Source organism: Talpa occidentalis, unplaced genomic scaffold (genome assembly GCF_014898055.3).
Source record: "Talpa occidentalis isolate TD23 unplaced genomic scaffold, MPIMG_talOcc4v2.1 talOcc4.9, whole genome shotgun sequence".
Taxonomy (NCBI): domain Eukaryota; kingdom Metazoa; phylum Chordata; class Mammalia; order Eulipotyphla; family Talpidae; genus Talpa; species Talpa occidentalis.
The window spans coordinates 32,278,545-32,298,796 of record NW_023605305.1 but is presented as its reverse complement, the minus strand read 5'-3'; the positions used below and the strand labels follow the sequence as shown (position 1 = coordinate 32,298,796).

The 20,252-nt window shown below is 36.9% G+C and overlaps 1 protein-coding gene across 5 annotated transcripts in view; it reads right to left on the bottom strand.

Moving 5' to 3' along the window:
* Positions 1-20,252, bottom strand: part of OSBPL9 (oxysterol binding protein like 9) — a 122,610-nt gene that overhangs the window by 89,207 nt on the left and 13,151 nt on the right. For all 5 annotated transcript variants that reach the window (XM_037498277.2, XM_054691369.1, XM_037498276.1 and 2 more), the window contains exon 2: positions 12,182-12,232. In XM_037498277.2, the coding sequence (XP_037354174.1) occupies positions 12,182-12,232 (51 nt within the window). The remainder of the gene's footprint in view (positions 1-12,181; positions 12,233-20,252) is intronic.

The window sequence follows — 20,252 nt, the reverse complement described above, 5'->3', positions numbered from 1 at the left end:
GAATTATTAAAGTCCAACATTTCTTCATAAGCCATTCAAGAAAGACTTCAAAATCAGGCCCCCAAAACCCTTCCACTGTTATCACTGAGCCCTTTTCTTCTCACCTCAGCAGAGACCATACATGTACAAAATATTTCTTCCACACATTGAGAATAAAACACCAAGCAATTTCACTTTTTTATGTCTTTCCTCAATCTCAATTCCCCAACATTTGTTAAATAAAAGCAAACGTACAACTCCCTCTAGCTACCACCTCTCCCCACTGCTTTCATAAAGGAGCTTTTGGAAAACTGACCTGCCTTAACCTTTCATTCACTCCTAACAATCTATAATAGCTTCCTTCCCTACCACTGCACCAAAATGCCTTCTCTCATGTCACCAATGACCAATTTACTGCTCTCTAGTTTTGTTGTTCGGCACCACTTCAAAGCACTGTTGTTGCTGCTGACCACTTTTCTCTCTTGAAACTTTCTCCTTCAATGGCTCTTTATTACCTAAGCTCTGCTTCAGAAACATTTCTACCCAAGTACCTCTGAAAACCTACAAGGAAGCATTCTTTTCTGGTCCATTACATTTTTTCCCATTTCCCACTCCAAATGGGTCTTACTATTAGCCTCAACGTTCTTCAGTGTATAGAGGCACTATTCATCTGGTACTCTAGCTTCTCAGTTTCTTGATTTGTTAAACTCAAAAAAACTTCATTCTCCTTTAATCAATTATTCCCCATGGCAATATCTCACCTAAATATGTTAGCCACTAGTCACATATGTATATTTAAATAAGTTTCTCAGTCATACTAGTCATATTTCAAATGCTCAATAGTATATCTATAAATTATTTTGGATTTTTTGTATTGTTTAATTAAATTGCTGTGAATAAGAACAGCTATATTTCTTCTACTCCAATCCTTATACCTTATCTATTGGCTAGGACTGACTAGTTTAAGACTGCCGCTAGAGTGGTAGACATTGCTGATTATAAGCGGTGATAGGGGCATCCTTGTCTTGTTATTGGTCTCTATCCCATTGTCTATTGTAGCTATTTAAAACCTTCTCTACTTTCCTTGCAGCCCCACCAACAAGGTAAGGAGTCACTGGGTGGTAACTAAAAACCTGCTCTGCTCCCCATTTCCCCAAAAACATAACTGTGTCTATATTCTTGCTTCTTTTTCATTTCTCATAATGGAAAAAGGCTTCATCCCTTATTATGTTTCTCTAGATAAGTTAGTCTACCATTTTCAACTTTCTCTTTACTAGTTCTTTCCCAGCTGTATTTCCACATGCTTTTTCCTCTTTTTTTTTTTTTAAATTCTTTTAATTGTGATAATATAGGATTCTCTCCATGAGGTATTACCACCATGGGTTAGCCACCATAGTCTACCACGATAGTCCACTGTGCGTCTTCCCTTTTTGTTCTTTCCCCCCACACCTTTTCCTCTTTGGATGCCTCAGTTCTATGGTCTATTTTCAGGGTTAGCATTTAATGTTGTCTTTCTCTGGTTCTTAGCTTGGTTTCTCTATATTCCACTTATTAGTGACAACATCCAGTATTTATCTTTCTCCGCCTGACTTATTTCACTTAGCATTATCTCTCACAACCCCATCCACTCTCCTGCAAATAGTATGAGTTCAACTTTTTTGATAGCTGAGTAGTATTCCATTGCATATATAAATATATACATATCTACATATACACCCATCTTCATAATCCAATCATTTCCATTTGGGGGTATTTAGGCTGTTCTTATACAAAGGCTACTGTAAACAGTACTGCAATAAACATGAGAGTACAGCTTTCCTTTCAAATTGTGTTTTTGTATTCTTTGGATAGATATCAAATAGTGGAATTACTGGGTGATATGGCAGATCCACTTGAAATCTTTTGAGAAAACTCCAGTGTTTTCTGTAGGGGACTGGTTTACATACCCACCAACAGTGTATTAGTGTTCTCTTTTCTTCACACCCTTGCCAGTACTTCTTTCTGGTCCTTTTGATATGGGCCATTCTCACAGGAGTAACATGGTATCTCATTGTGGTTTTGATTTGTATTTCTCTGATGATAAGTGATGATGAACATTTTTTCATGTGCCTGTTGGCCATTTGTATGCCTTCTTTGTAGAAGTGCCTATTTATATCTCTGCCCATTTTTTAATTGGGTTAGTTTTCTTTTTTTTCTTTTTTTTTTAAAGAATTTATTTTTGCCTTTTAAGTTTTTTTTAAGATTTATTTATTTATTTATACAAGCACTAGGTACAGTCAGAACTGTGGGAGGGCGAGAGAATTCACCAGAGCCAGAGTGGGGAGCAGAACAGACAGAAGGACCGAAGTACACTGTTGAGGGGAGCAGCGGGCATGGCAGGAGAGGTCTGCGCGCCATGTGGGACCCTTGCCTGCGGCCGGGGATAAAACTGGTGCTGCAGAGACTGCTTGCAGCTTCGCAGCCCAGCGCTCAATCGCTGCACCACCAGGGGAGGCCCTAGTTGTTTTCTTTTTGTAGAGGTGAGTGAGTTTTTGTAAATCTTTGATACCAGCCACTTGTCATGGTATATATGATGTGCAAGTTATTTTTCCCCATTCAGTGCTTTACCCTCTTTAACAATTCTTTTCATTATATAGTCTCATCTAGGAATTGGCCCATCTTTCCATTTAAGATTATTATTCAGACTTGTTTAAACCTATTGTGTAAAATTTATTTTAAACTCACATTCCTTGCAGGGATATGTAACCGTATTAGTGGTTCTTCTTCATCTTCAAATAAAATAACTACATGACCTGGCTTGCATGGGGCAGTTTTAGATTATTCCTGTTGTCCTGGCATAGTAATGGCTATATCCCCCTTTCACTTTCAAAAGTGTCCTCATACAAGGTATATGGTCAATCTGCCAACAACCAAGCCCACAAGACCCTCAGTGCTTTGCTCCATGTCTACCTCTCCAGTCTCATCTCTCATCAAATTTTACGTGTTAGTAGCTTGGGATTTATCAGTTGCCCAAAGCTTTCTTCTACTACCTCACCTTTGCACGTGTTCCTTCTACTTAAAATATTCTTTTTCTACCTTTATTTGGGTTTTTACTATTTCTTTTTCTTTCTCCTGGTATACTAATACAGTATTGTTTCAATTAACAATGTTTCATAAGAAAGTCTTTACATCTGGAATGGCAAAGAAGCCCTTCCTTCAAAATTTTCTGCCCCTTTGCCTTCTTAAGTGGCTTTTAGAATCACCTTGTCAGGTTTTTTAATAAGACAACTGTGGCTCTGACTGGAATCACAAGTGTTTATACATTAATTTAGGGGAAATAAACATATACATGTTATTAAGCCTAACAGGCAAAAACAGGATAGTTTTTTATATTCATATTTTCCTTTCAGCTTTCAGTTATTTCACAGTGTTTCTCCATCAAAGGAATGCATTTATCTTTTTTTTAAGAGTTCTTTTTTTTAAAGATTTATTTATTTATTTATACAAGCACTGGGTACAGTCAGAAGCGTGGGAGGGTGAGAGAATTCACCAGAGCCAGAGTGGGGAACAGAACAGGCAGACTGACAAAATACACTGCTGAGGGGAGCAGCGGGTGTGGCAGGAGAGGTCTGTCGTGCCATGTGGGACCCTCGCCGGTAGCAGGGGATTGAATCTGCGCTGCAGAGGCTGCAGGCAGCTTCGCAGTCCAGCGCTCAACCGCTGCGCCACCAGGGGAGGCCCAGGAATGCATTTATCTTGTAAAATATATTCCCAGTTAATATAGAGTTCTTGTTACTATTAATAAATAGAATTCTTTTTTATACACTTTTTTAATTGATTGTGGTCATATAGAACACTACATGTTTTCTTCATATTGATTTCATATCCAAAGACTGCTAAAGATTAGTAACTCAAATAGTTCTTCTGCAGATTCTTGTGGATTTTTTTAAATGTACATAATTTTATTATTTATAAATACCAGTAATATTTATTTTTCCCTTCTAATGTTTTTTCTTTGAATTCTTTTGTTTCTTATTTTTGCATTACCTATTTACCTGGATCTCTATTACAGGTAGAGTAACATCACTGACAAATACTAATTTTGATTCTTCATTCCAAGCATTTTATCTTGTATCTTTGCTTGATTTACAGCATTCACTAGGAATTCCAATATATAGTATCTAACAAAGCAGCAAAGGCAGGTACCTTTGTCTTGGTGCTGATTTTAAAGACAATGTTTCCACTGTTTCACTGTTAATTATAGTGTAGCATTTTAGCAAATGTTCCTTATTAGGTTAAGAATATCCTCTACTATTCCTAGGTTGCTTATAGTATTGAATGCATATTTCATTTTATTTACTATTTCTTCACAATTATTCAGATGGTCATAGTTTTCTTCTTTTAATTGTTGATATAGATCATTATTTTAATTAAATTTTAAATCACCAATTTAGTATAACCATACTAAGGTCTAATTGGACATAATACCTTTGTTTATTTATCATTGGGTAGTTTGCTGTATTTTGTTCATGACTATGACACCTACATAAATAAGGGACATTGGCATAAAATTTTCCTTTGTTATTTTCTTCTACTTTCTTTATCACTATTCTATCTTTTTTCTTTTTTTTAAATTAAATTAAATTAATTTTTAAATTAAATTGAATTTTCATTCACTGCCAATCTATACATCTGTTTATATTAATACAAGTTGTTTTAATCACTCACTCTTGAGTAGCCTGTGGCTTTTTTTTTTTTAAAGATTTTATTTTATTTATTTATACAAGCAATGGGTACAGTCAGAAGTGCGGGAGGGCGAGAGAATTCACCAGAGGCAGAGTGGAGAGCAGAGCAGAGAGCAGAGCAGAGCAGGCAGACTGACAAATTACACTGCTGAGGGGAGCAGCGGGTGGCAGGAGAGGTCTGAGTGCCATGTGGGACCCTCGCCCGGTGGCCGGGGATCGAACTGGCATTGCAGAAGCTACGGGCAGCTTCGCAACCCAGCGCTCAACCGCTGCACAACAGGGGAGGCCCTCTATCCTTTTTCTAATTTTTTAAATCTAATGCTTAGTTCATTAATTTTCAATTTTTGATTTATAATATAGTCATACAAGATCATAAATCATAGATGGTCTCAGATGCAGTTTTGACATATGGTCCTTTCATTATCATTCAGGTTTAAATATTTCATAATTTCCATTATGATTTCTACTTTCACCAATGAAATATTTAAAAGTATGTGTGTGGAGAGATTTATTGCTACTGTTTTGCTATGGTATTTTAATTTATTCTACTTCTGCTAAAGAATGGTATCTATATAATGTTGACTTTTTCGTGCTCCCTTTTTCCATAACAATTTTAATTTTTTTCTAGTCTATTAAGTCTGACATTAATGCAACTTCTTAGCTTTCTTTTGGTTAACATATTTCTAAGGTATCTTTTGCCATCACTTTCATTTATATTTAATTTTGAAATATTATAAAAAATTAGAAAATATAACACTAAAGTCACCAATGAGAGATGGGAGCTTTATGACCAAAAATAATGTTAAACAGTTCATAGGCGTTTTTCAGATAGCTTATATTTAATGGAGTACACTGGGTCTTGGAAATCTCAGTAACTTTCATTTCCTCTAACAGCATTTGTAAATTTATTTTGCAGCTTTGCTGTTTTACTCTACATGTTGATTCCCCAAATGTTTGGCCTTCTGCTATTACTAATTTCAAAAGCATCTGCACTTAAGACAGCAACTTCACAGAACTGAGTGCTAGGGCACTAGTCTAGTACACATTTGGTTCAATGAACTGTCGGTAACTTACATTCTCATAAGAGGATATTCATTATAAATGAATGTGTAAAAGTGCTTTCATGTTTACTCGAGATGAGTAAACTCTCCTTATATGAGTATACTCTCCTTATATGAGTATATGAGTATACTCTCCTTATATTGAGCAGATAGCCTACATATATCTGTTCTTATATACTACTATTTAATATATATACCCTATTGGTGCAAGCTCCCTGATGGGCGCTCTAGGTGCCAGCCCCCGCTGAGCCAGCAAGTGCTGCCTATCTGCTAGGCACTAGTTTTTCCAGCTCCCTGCTGGGGTTTTTTTGGTGCTGTCTTCACCTGAACCCTATCCTTACTGACTCCCTCATTTTTCTCTAAGTTTGGGCTCCTTATTGAGCCCTATATACCCAGTTTCCCTGCTGGGCCCTAAGGTTCCAGCTCCCTGCTGTGTTCTATAGGGTTTGACACCCTGCTAGGCAATGTAATTCCTGGCTCTCTGCTGAGCACTGTAATTGCACAGTCTCTGCTGGGTTCTATAGGTGCCAACAACCTGCTGAGCCCTATAGTTGCCTGCTCCCTGCTGGGTCCTACAAAGTTATTAAAATAAAAGCTATTATTATGCTTTTACACTAATTTTTGATTTTCAAAAGGACATACAGCAGTGTCAGTTTATTTCATTGTGATCAAACACAGGGCTCACTCAGCAAACTGCTCATATTTGGTGTATCACTATACTTTGTCATAAGGAAATGGGCATTTGAATGTTTATGCAGATTCTAAAGCAAGCACTCAATATAAATATTATTTGCAAGGTTTTCTGTTTTCTACACTAAGTACATAAATTCTTTATAAAAGAAAAAACATTGTAAAATATGAACAAACCATGTCCCAGGATGTTAAACAAAATTTTCCTTAGAACCGCAAAAAAGAGAAAATACTAAGTCCCAAACATTGTTTGCAGACTTTTCTGTATATTAATATGATATTCATAATTCTATGAGTAAATGCCATGATGCTCATTATAGAGAAAAAGAAAATAGGACTCAGAGCTGAATACATTTACCTGAAGTCACCAACTATTAAGTGGCAGAATTTAGATTCAAATCCCACTTCATATATGCCTGTTTTTCTACCCCACAATGGTCTTTAATGCTGTTGCTTCTCTTTTTTTGCAGATATTAGCTGGAAATGTCAATATTTTGCTTTTGGCTAATATACGGTGTGGGGAAAAGTCAGATCCCAGTAGGCAACAAACATTTTACTTTTCCATCAAGGCAAGTGCACCATCTAGTGGCGCATACTTTATCATCAACACCCATCACCACCATCAAAGAAAAATGGGAAAGAAATGGTTACTTCTGCTTTCCTCCAATGGTTTTACACTCCTTTGAAGGAAGCTAAATTGTCTATATTAATAATTCTTCTATTTAAGAAGAATAAGAGCCTAGTAACACTAAGGACTAACTGGGTTTTTAAAAGACACAGACCCACATTCAATCCCAGATTCATCATTTGCTGTGAGACTTGGTAAATTACTGAAACAGTTCTAGTCTCAGTTCCCTCATCTATGAAATGAAATAACACCATTTACCTGAGAGGTTTATCATGGGAATACATGTGAAAATCATTCAGCACAATTCCTGATCCAAAAAGGTTCCTCAACAGCTACTGATTCCTTTCCCATTTGTAGCATAAAACCACATGGGTGTTTTCCTTTGTCAGAAAATACATCATACCACTAGGTAAAAATTTGTTTTAAGATAAATAACTTCCACAGTTCTTTTGTATGTAAACTATGGTAAAGACAAATTCCCTAATATTTATTATTTTTATAAATAAAATCAACAATAGCTACCTTTTAAGTATCTACTTTTTATGTACCAGGCACTTAAAACAGAAAGGAACTCACCATTGACTGGGAAAACAAACAAGTTAACATGTAGTGCCATGTAATATATACGTTCATGGCTGAGAGAGAAGGACCTAAACAGTTGAAAGGATGTGGATCAGGAATGCTTTAGAGAAGAATCAACACTTGAAAAATCTCTTAAAAGATGAGCTCACCAGACAAAACATTCTCGATGTAAGAAAAAGCTTGTCAGGAGAAATGAGAGAACACAAAGTGAGGGAACACAACGAAGTATACAGTGTGGATGGAACACAGGATGGATGAATGGAGATGTAGAAAGAGATCTGTGGCATGGTCAATGGCAGCCCCTTTATATACATACACACACACACAATGTATATATACAATGTACATGTAATGTATGTATACACACACACATATATAGTATGTACATATATGTATATATACACATAAATGTACACACACACTGTAACCCAGAGCTTTTTATATAATCCCCTTGGAGCCTAGATGATATGTTATCTATCACCACCACTGTCATCATCATCTACCACAGGTACAATTTATTGGATGTGTGCTATGTGCCAAACTGTGTACATATATATTAATAATTGCTAAATATCACAAAAACCTTGCAAGTTATATAATGTTATTCTCATGGAGGTTAAATTTACCCAATAGCACAGAATCAGTAAGAGGTGAGTGAGATTCAGCTTCAGGTCTCTGATTCTTTCTGCTATACCAGAGATCCCAAACTTGGCTGCACAATACATTCACCAAGAGAATATGTTTAAAAGTAAAGGTTCCAAACCTTATTCTAAGAGTGGGTATCTGTCTACAGAGTGGATGTGGAAACCTATATTGTAAACAAACTCTCCAGATATTTTTGAAATAGGAAGTCTACTGGCAGTCCAGCTTTTCAAAACATGGTTTCTTAACACCCACCACCACCACTACCACCACCCCTACTTGTTTTCATCTATGTGCCAGGCTGCCTAATGGTCACAAAATTTGGCAACAATATTATACCCCCTACTTTAAAAAAGAAAACTCAAACTCAGTAATCTTACACATAGCTTCCCTCCTTTCAACCAAAGGGCAAAATAAGACTCAAATATGGGTATGTCTGGTTCTTCTCTGTCAAGATGTTTAGTAAGCAAAATTCTAAAAATAACCCTAAATAACCTGTGCACTGTAAAATCTATTCCCCTTTGGGTATGGGTGGCAACTGAATAAGAGGAGATATTATAAAATGAGTTATCACTAAGGTGATAACTTAAAAAAAATTTTTAAAAAGAAAGCAAAAGGGAGATTATCTGGTGGGTCTGACCTACCCAATCACTTGAGGTCTTTTAAAGGCAGTATTTTCTGCAGCTAGTAGAAGAATGGAAAGTCAGGGAGATTCAAAGCACTAGCTGGACTTGGATGTGCAAGTCTAGAGGTGCCATATGGCATTCTTACGTAAGCCTCCAGTGTTGGGAGCAAAGCCCTGCTAACAGTGAGCAGGAAAATAAGGGTCTCAGTCCTACAACCACAAGGAATTAAATTCTGCCAACAACCTGAATGAATTTGGAAGCAGATTCTTTCTCAGAGCCTCAAGAGAAGAGCCCAGCATGTCTGATACCTTGATTTCAGTCTTGTGAGACCTTCAGCAGAGAACCTTTGCAAAAATATCTGAGCTATAGAACTGTGAGGTTAAATAAGTAGAGTTTATAAACTGTAAAATACACATACTTTTTAAAAAATCATTTAAACATGTTTAAGTGCTCAGTGAATTAAGGGCATTCCCATTGTTGTGCAACCATCACCATGGCCCAAACTGAAACTCGTACCAATTAAACACTAAATCCCATTATTCTACTTTGTCTCTGTGGATTTCACTACTCTAGGCATCTCAGATTACAACCATGCAGTGCTTGTGTTCTTATGACTGGCTTATTTCACTTAGCATAACATCCTCAAGGTTCATCCATGTTGTAATAGCATGTGTCAGAAATTTTCTTCCTTTTTGAGACTAAATGATATTCCACTGTATGTATATACCACATTTTGTTTATCCATTCATCCATGGAATGACCACTTCATCTACCTCATAGCAATGTTGCTATGAACATTATCTGTTTACAATAGGAACACATCTATATACAAATAACTGTTTTCAATTCAAAAGTATCTACTTTCAGGGCCTCCCTGGTTGAGCGCTGGGCTGCGAAGCTGCCTGCAGCCTCTGCAGCGCCGGTTTGATCCCCAGACACTGGCGAGGGTCCCACATGGCGCGCAGACCTCTCCTGACACCTGCTGCTCCCCTCAGCAGTGTATTTCATCAGTCTGTCTGTTCTGTTCCCCACTCTGGCTCTGGTGAATTCTCTCACCCTCCCGCACTTCTGACTATATCTAGTGCTTGTATAAATAAATAAATAAATCTTAAAAAAAAAAAGTATCTACTTGCAATTTTTTTGTGGATATGTAAATGAGTCAATTCATTATCTTCAAAATTGGGTAACAGGAAATAATAAAGCATTTTTCTCCTATTTCCTCCCTATTTGATCTGTACCACTGGGCACTAAGTAATAGAAGAAGAAAAAGTGTCTTCTTATAAAATTATTTCTGATAAAAATTGAACAAAATGATAGAATATCACTATTTTGTGATTTCCATATGAGTTCATTGGTGTAGGTACTAAGCATCAATAGCTGCTAATATCAATACATTAAAAACTAGACATTATATACCTCTTGATAAAAGAACACACCACCACCTAGTTTTATGCCAAAGAGATCAAAGCTGAGTCTCTGGACCAGCCTCCTCCACCTGGAAAGAACAGGTGGAGGAACATGCTGAATTATACCAGCAGGCAAACAGTAAAATCTGCACTATGGAAAACTACAGGTCAGAGGATCTGAATTCTTTAATAGATAAACTTCAAACAAAAGATATCAAGTTTTAAACAATGGGCAAAATAAAAATATAGAATAGTATGTAGAATATATATCTATATAATATAGAATAATGGCTACGCTTAGGAGACCAGGAAGGAGCAGTAATCTGAATGGGGCACATAAAAAGGCTTCAGGGGTTAACTGGCAAAATTCTATTTATAACATGAATAGTAGTCACAAGGGCTAATAATTAATGAAGCTATTTTTTTAAATATTGTGTACAACATAACAGTGGAGACAGTGGCCCAAATTTGGATTGAATCCAACCGAGGAGTCCTCTCAACACAGTTCTGTCCAAATCTCTCTTATTGAGTCTATCTCTCAAGCCAACAAAGCAGTTAGTACCAGACAGAGTGGTGTCTGAGATCAATAGCAAGTGCTCACAATAGGAATTAAATCAAGAAGACAAAAGAAACACCAAGGAAAAGGGAAAAAGTACACCATATAATAAGTTGAATTTTTAAAAATCTTTATACTATCACATACACACCATCTGCTCAAAACAGACCTAACTCATTCTCATCCTGCAAATTTGCCATACTTATTTCTATCTTAGCCCCAGAATTATTCCAAAAGAATTTGGTTTCTTTCTCAGTTATTCCCCATTCTTACCAGTAAGTTACTGCTAACAAAGGAAGTAATATGTATACCAAATATAGTTATATCTTCAAAAGTAAGGCTGCAGAAAAAAAGATGGCAGGAAACAACAGGAATATGAAGAAGGCTACCAGAAGCTAATTTACCTACCTATGACAGAGGTAGTCCCTTCTCTAGATACAATGGACTTCTAGAAACTATACCCCCAGTCATGCGTTCTATCTTGCCTTTAGCTATTTGGACAGTGGTGGAAACTGAAAAATAATTAAAAGTGTCATGAAGCTAAAGGCCTGCACTGTCCAATAAGGTAGCAACCAGCTACACATGATTACTAGGCACCTGAGGTGCAGCTAGTCTGAACTAAGATGTACCCTAAAAGATATACTGAATTCTGAAGACTTAGCATGAGAAAAGAACAGTGTTACCTCAGTTAAAGGTAAATAAAAACTAATTTCTAAAAAAAAAAAACCCCTCATTAATAATTTTTTACTGATCAGACACTGAAATAACATTGTAGATATACTGGCCTATACAAAATATATGATTAAAATTAATTTCACTTGTTTCTTTTTACTTCTTAAATGTGGCTACTGCTAAATATTTAATTATATATGTGGCTCGCATTATATTTCTACAGGAACAAAGCAGCTAAAATGAGAGTTTTTCAGAATTTTTTCTATTATCTGCTCTATCAACACTATAACTTACTTAATTTCCATCCCTGTCCCTATCTGTAAAATAGAGACTTAACAAAAAAACAAAACAAAAAAAACAAAACAAAAAAAAGGCAGTATCTACATTAGGTCATGAATATTAACATTTAATCTAGGTCAAAGTGCTGGTTCCTAGTCCTGGTTCTAGCACTAACAGTGACTTTGGAGAAATCCTTTGTTTCTCTCTGAGCTCAAATGCTTATCCCAACAAATAAGTATGGAGGCTCAACTAAATTTAGACTTCCAAGATTCCATCAAAATATAATTTTTTTCTTTCTTTCAAAATTGGTTTTTATAAAAATGAATAAATACTCACTCTGAGTCTAACACATCCTCTGCGAGAGCCTCTCATCATTTTGTCCTTGGACTAAAAGAAAAACAAAAACATTCAATGAATAAAAGATTAACAGACTGCAACAGACTGGTTGTTTTTATAATCATCTAGGGATAAAGAGACAACAAAATTTATAGTTATAGCTGTCCTTTCTTCACATTCTCCTCTCATCCCCAATCATTTAAGGATGGGCATTAGCAGGTATAAATGAAAATGTTTTATAGTTTATTCAAATAAATGTAATCATAGCATTTTATGTGTACCTTTAATATGACATACATTACACTATAATTTCCATTTCTCCTCCATGCTCCTTAACTCTAGTCCAGTGTTTCTCACATTTTAGTAAGTTTGAAAATCTCCTGGAAGACTAGAATCACCTGAGAGTTTAACAATCAATCCCAGATGGGCCTCCCTGGTGGCGCAGGAGGTTGAGCACAGCTTTGTGAAGCTGTCCGCAGCCTCTGCAGTGCTGGTTCCATCCCACCAGGCGGGGAGCAAGGTGCGGCAGACCTCTCCTGTCTCGTCCGCTGCTCCCCTCAGCAGTGTATTTCAGTCAGTCTGCCTGTTCTGCTCCCCACTCTGTCTCTGGTGAATCCTCTCACCCCCCGCACATCTGGCCTGTACCCCGGTTCTTGTATAAATAATCTTTGAAAAAAAATTAAAAAAAAAAAAGAATCAATCCCAGATTGATTCTGAATCAGGCAGACAGAGGACAACATTTTGAGACTATATTGCTTTAGCTTTACCTCTTTGCAAGTGTTGAGCATGAAAATAATTAGGTTCAAATATAAATCAAGCGTGGTAAGAACCAACATGTTTCTCCTCAATCCTCTTATGCTTTAAAAAAATAAGATTATAGTAACTAGAAAAGGGAAGACAGCCTCCTGTGATAGTACCACTATGAGGGTTATGAATTAGAAAACACTGAAAGAGATAAATGAAAATAAGGAAATACGACTAGAAATAGACAAACCCAGAATGTGGAACATCCCACCAAATAACTGGTCTAGACTCTTCAAAATGTAAAACAAGCAAACAAACAAGAACAATGAAAAACCAGCATGTAAACAATTGTAATGCAGAGGAAAAGAAAATTACATGAATACAGGCACAAACTGCTGTGAACTACAAAAGGCTCCCTACCATAGAAAAAGACCAGGGAAGACAATACTAAAGCGATCAGGAGTCACAAGGTCCTTTCCCTCATTCTCTTTTTATTTTCTAAAGAACTTTTTTTTTTTCTGTAGTTAGATAAACCCACATTTACCACATACCTCTGTATATGCCAAAGTTACCATTTCAAAAGATGGGAGACCACTGAAAAGAAGAAGTTATCCCAGGTTTTCAGTAACAAAAAAATAGTCAAAGGGAAAAATACAATTATAAGCAAAAATCCCCAGAATTATGTATTTACCCTAATTCATTTCAGCATTCCCTTACTGATGGATGATGAGGTAATTTCTAGTTTCCAATTCAAAGCCTCAAAGTGTCTGGAAAAAAACTTCATCCCTTCATTTTCTATACAACAAACAAATTTCAAGTTTGCCTTCATTTCTTGCCAGAGAAGAAGTGCCAGTATGTCTCTTATTCTTTTCTAGGTTCAACTATACTTTGTAGATTTTCCAGACTCTAGAGGACATGGTGATCACAGGGAGGAGGTCATATTTGTCAGTAAAATACAGATATGTCTACTACTTAGTGTCCATGGTGCTTTCAGAGGCAGTAAGGAGCTTGAAAACAATCCTTTAATCAGCGAAGTGAGTAAGGAAGATAACCACAGCCCACGAGACAGGGTAAAAACCAACATTTAGGTTTCTAAGTGGTTTCTCCCTCCTCCTGCATTAGTCTTATCCCAACAAACGAATGACTTCACTTTCACCATCCTGTAAATTGTACTGATTTTGCATCAAAAGAAAGGAAGTCTGAACCAGATTCTGAAAATGACATCTTCTTCCACCTGAAGTTCAGGCCATGGTGAGCTCACAGTATATACAGCAGAGCCTGAAAATCTCCCTTACTGAGGCATAGGACTTAGAAAAAGTTGCACCTTTTTCAAAAAAAAAAAAAAAAAAAAATGGGAATGGCAGTTGTGACTTAAAGGCTTGATTTTTCTTGCCTTGCCAAGGAAATAAAGATGGTTCTATAGCTGACTGTGCTATAATCACGAGACTCTTAGTCTGGGTCTTCTCTAGAATCCCATTTTGCAATCAGAGTCTGGCAACCTTCATTTCACTACTGCAAGATATAAGATATGTCCAGACCCTATGATTGGTATTTTTTGTACTAATGATGAGGCTGAGAATAGCCCTTCAGTTGCTGTCTTCTCATGCCAGTCTGTTCTTTGTGATTCTGGCATGTTTCTTGGTTTGGGGGCCAAAAAGCAGTCTAAGTATCTCGAGTTGGTGGCATTGGCAAATGAATCCCAAGTGTCAGAGTAGAGGAAGAATTCTTGCCGGTCTTCACAGCCCACAGGGGCTGCATCATCATGTCACTTGGTCCTTGAATTACACAAGGGACAAAGGACATATGGTATGGGAGATGAACAGGCAGAAATGTTTGGTTCTAGCTGAAAGAATCAGAGGAAGGAAAATGAAGAAACCTGACTAGGAAATACAGAAAGATGGATTTTGTGTTGCTGAACTGTGAGATATCATCTCCCATTTGGCCATCTACCAAGGAATTCACTGGCTTGCTTCTGCTCTGTCGAGGGTACAGAGATCTTCAGTTTTCAATTCTTGACTCTGGAATCACAGTTGTTTAAACAACCCCCCCCCCTTTTTTTTTTCCTGGCTACAATATCAGGGAACTGGTTCCATTTAAAGGTTTGAACTCGAAAATTTGATGGAGAGTTTGTGATAACTGTCTGGTATTCTCTGGCTTCTTTTGGTAAGTATTTTTGCATCAAAGGCTAAAGCTGGACTTTCCCTAATAAGCATTCAGATTCTAATTGTCTCTGTCTTAATCTGTGATTTTTAAACCAAATTTGAATTTTAGACTCTGGAATGCCAGTTTTCTTAACCATTTGTTACTAGGTAGCTTTATCAGAGTAAGGTTTATGTTCAAACCATTTCTGGAGGCTATCCATCTTACTAGCCTTCTTTCTGTAGCATGTCACTTGTATTGTTCAAATCCATCTAGGGAAGAGATACTTGGATTCCACATAGACTCATTCTCTCTCTATTAAGACCTATTGTGGAGCCATAGGGAAGCTTGTGCGACTAAGTTCTCCAGGCACAGTGAGTGTTGAAGAGGTGGTTATCTAGCCAAGTTGGCCAACCACAGGGCCCACCACCCCAAAAGGGAAGACAGAATCCTTTCCCAGGAGTTTTCTCACAGGCTGACAAAAGAGCTCTTTCCTATTTGCTTTTGACACTGTGAGGTATACTTGCCAAGGTCATGTGCCTTCTATGTAAAGAAATCAATAAATACAGCCTACCTGTAACAAAGAGCCTGACAAAATCAAATGTTCTTTGAAGAAATTAGAATTAGAAGGGAAATTCTTTTCCTTTTTTTTGAATTTTTTTTTTTTTTTGCCGTGAGCCCTCACAGACATGTATCCTACCAACAACTCAGTTCCCTCTAAACACAGAACACACACTTACACACCACACACACCCCAATCTGTTTCAGTAATAATACATTGACAGTCTCTACCAAAAAAAAAAAAAATGCAACAAAACAAAAACACAGGGCCTCCCCAGTGGCATAGCGGGTTGAGCACAGTGCAGTGAAGCTGTCTGCAGTCTCTGCAGCATGGGTTCAATCCTGGCCAGCCAGGGAGATGCCCACATGGTGAGGCAGACCTCCCCACTGCTCCCCTCAGCAGTGTGTTTTGGTCCGTCTGCCTGTTCTGCTCCCCACTGTCTCTGGTGAATCCTCTCACCCTCCTGCGCCTCTGGCTGTACCCCAGTTCTTATATAAAAATAAATAAATCTTTAAAAAAACATATTTCCTAAGAGTTATAGGAATACCAGAAGGAGAGGAGAGAGATGTAGGAACAGAGAAAATATTCAAAGAGATAATTGAAGAGAACTTCCCAAATGTGAAGAAGGAGCTGAAAATTGATATACAAGAAGCAAGAAGAACACCAAACTTCCACGACGAAAGGAAAAATACAGCAAGACACATAATAGTAAAGCTCCCAAGAATCCAGGACAAGGAAAAAATAATGAAGCTGGCAAGAGGGAAGAAACAGATAACATTCAAAGGAAAGCCAATCAGGCTGACATCAGACTTCTCCGAAGAAACACTACAGGCAAGGAGAGAGTGGAGGGACATAGTCAACAGACTCCAAGAAAACAGATGCCAACCAAGAATTCTCTATCCCGCAAAGCTCTCCTTCCTCTTTGAAGAAAGAATATGGACCTTCCCAGACAAACAGAAACTTCGGAATTTCATTACAACTAAACCCCCACTCCAAAAAATACTACAAGGAGTCCTAAAGCCAGAACCTCAGAGGGACGAATAACAATGAAAGAAGGCAAAAAAAAAAAAAGTTATTAAAAGAATAAATAAATAAAATCAAAGGAAAGACAAACACAATGGCAAATACAGATGCTAACATATCAATATTAACTCTAAATGTAAATGGACTAAACTCTTCAATAAAAAGACACAGAGTTGCAGCCTGGATTAAGAAACAAAACCCAACCTTTTGCTGTCTCCAGGAAACACATTTAGCTACAAAAGATAAAAATAGGCTCAAAGTTAAAGGATGGAAAACAATCCTACAAGCAAATGGACCAAAAAAGAAAGCAGGAACAGCTATACTTATATCAGATAAAACAGATTTCAAACTCAAAAAGATAAAAAGAGACCCCAATGGTCACTACATTATGATCAAGGGGACAATACTTCAAGAAGAAATAACACTCATTAACATATACTCACCAAACGAAGGAGCACCAAAATATATCAGACAACTGTTGTCCTCTCTGAAAACAGACATCAGAGAAAACACATACGTAGTGGGAGACTTCAACACACCACTATCAACAATGGATAGATCAACAAGACAAAAAATAAGTAAAGAAACCAAAGCTCTAAATAAGGACCTAGAGCAATTGGGCTTAACAGACATCTATAGAACACTAAACCCCCAAAAAACAGAGTACACATTTTTCTCAAGCGCACACGGATCATTCTCCAGGATCGATCACATACTGGGGCACAAGACAAACATCAACAGATACACCAGAAATCATATCAACCATCTTTTCTGACCATGAAGGCATCAAACTAGAAATAAACCATAAAAAGAAGGCAAGGAACTTTCCTACCTCATGGAGATTAAAAACCACACTACTGGAAGACCACTGGACTAATGAGGAGATCAAAGAAGAAATTAAAAAATTCTTTGAATTGAACGACAAGGAGGACACCAATATCCTAAATGTATGGGATGCAGCAAAAGCAGTAATAAGAGGAAAATATATAGCAATAGAAGCTCACATCAAGAAACAAGAAAGAACTCAAAGAAACAACCTAATCTCGAAGCTCAAAGATCTAGAAAAAGAACAACAAAAAAACCCCAAAACCAGTAGAAGAAAAGAAATAAAAAACAAAAAGCAGAAATAAATGAAATTGAAACTAAAAAAACAATCCAAAAGATCAATGAAACCAAGAGCTGGTTCTTTGAAAAAAATCAATAAAATAGATAAACCCCTAGCCAGGCTCACAAAGGAAAAAGGGAGAAAGCACAAATAAATAGGATAATAAATGAAAGAGGAGAAATCACAACGGACACAGCAGAAATCAAAAGAATAATTAATAACTACTATGAACAGTTATATGGAAACAAGTTTAACAATCTAGAGGAGATGGACAAATTCCTACAACTCTACAATCACCCAAAGCTAGATAAAGAAGAAATAGAACACCTAAACAGACCAATTACAAGCAGCGAAATTGAAATGGTAATCAAAAACCTCCCCAAAAACAAAAGCCCAGGACCTGATGGATTTACAAATGAATTCTACCAAACATTCAGAGACGAATTAGTACCTATCCTTCACAAACCCTTCCAAAAAATTGAGAAGGAAGGGACAATACCAAACACGTTCTATGAAGCCAACATTACACTAATACCAAAACCGAATAAGGACAACACAAAAAAGGAAAACTACAGGCCAATGAACACTGATGCAAAAATCCTCAATAAAATTTTAGCTATCAGAATCCAACAATGTATCCATAAGATAATTCACCACGACCAAGTAGGATTCATTCCAGGGACACAAGGATGGTTAACATCCGAAAATCAATCAACGTTATCCAACACATCAACAAAAGAAATATAAAAACCATATGATAATATCAATAGATGCTGAGAAAGCTTTTGACAAAGTGCAACACCCATTCATGATAAAAGCCCTTGAAATTCTTGGGATACAAGGAACATACCTCAACATCATAAAGGCCATCTATGACAAGCCAACAGCCAGTATCATTCTCAATGGTGAAAAGCTGAAAGCAATTCCATTAAGATCTGGAACAAGACAAGGATGTCCACTCTCACCACTGCTTTTCAATATAATACTGGAAGTCCTAGCCAGAGCAATAAGACAAGAGAAAGACATCCAAGGAATCCAAATAGGAAAAGAAGAAGTCAAACTATCACTATTTGCAGATGATATGATAATATACATAGAGAACCCCAAAAAGTCCACAGAAAAACTAATTCAACTCATCAATCAGTTCAGTAAAGTGGCAGGATACAAAATCAACATGCAAAAGTCAGTAGCCTTCCTATACACAAACAATAAATCTGAAGAAGAAGAAATCAAAAAACCATCCCTTTTTTATTGAAACAAAAAAAATCAAATATTTGGGAATAAATCTAACAAAAGAGGTAAAGGACCTATACAAAGAAAACTATAAAACACTGTTAAAAGAAATAGAAGAAGACACACAAGAAATGGAAAGACATCCCCTGCTCATGGATTGGAAGAATAAACATTATTAAAATGGCCATCCTTCCAAAGCAATATACAGATTCAATGCTATTCCAATCAAAATTTCAATGTCATTCTTCAAAGAAATAGAACAATTATTGATGAAATTCATATGGAATCACAAAAAACCCCGAATAGCCAAAGCTCTCCTGAAAAAAAAGAAGGGAATGGAGGCATCACACTCCCAGACTTCAAACTCTACTACAAAGCCATAATCATCAAAACTGCATGGTATTGGAACAAGAACAGACATACAGACCAATGGAATCGAATAGAAAATCCAGAAATAAACCCACAGATTTATGGTCAACTAATCTTTGACAAAGGAGCAAAGACTATGCATTGGAGCAAAGAAAGTTTGTTCAATAAATGGTGCTAGGAAAACTGGGTCGCTACATGCAAAAGAATGAAGCTTGACCACTACCTCACACCATACACAAAAATCAACTCAAAATGGATTAAAGAACTAGACATAAGACCTGAAACCATAAAATATATAGAAGGAAATATAGGCGAAACACTACGTGATTTGCACATCAAAGACATCTTTACAGACACATCACCCAAAGCAGTGATAGTGAAGGCAAAGATAAACAGCTGGGACTACATCAAATTAAAGAGCTTCTGCACAGCAAAAGAGACAATAACAAAAACAAAGAGAAACCCCACCAACTGGGAGAACATTTTTGCACCCAACACTAATGATAAAGGACTGATCACAAAAATCTGCAAAGAGCTGATGAGACTCAACAACAACAAAGAAAATAATCCAGTCAAAAAATGGGCAGAAGAGCTAAAAAGAAACTTCTCTGAAGAGGAAATGCAAATGGCCAACAGGCATATGAAAAAATGTTCAACATCACTTGTCATCAGGGAAATGCAAATCAAAACTACCATGAGATACCATCTTACACCAGTGAGAATGGCACATATTAAAAAAACTAGCAACAACAAATGTTGGCGAGGGTGTGGAGAAAAAGGAACTCTTCTGCACTGTTGGTGGGAGTGCAAACTGGTCCAACCACTGTGGAGAGCTGTGTGGAGATTTCTGGACCTACTAAACATAGAGCTTCCATATGATCCAGCAATTCCACTCC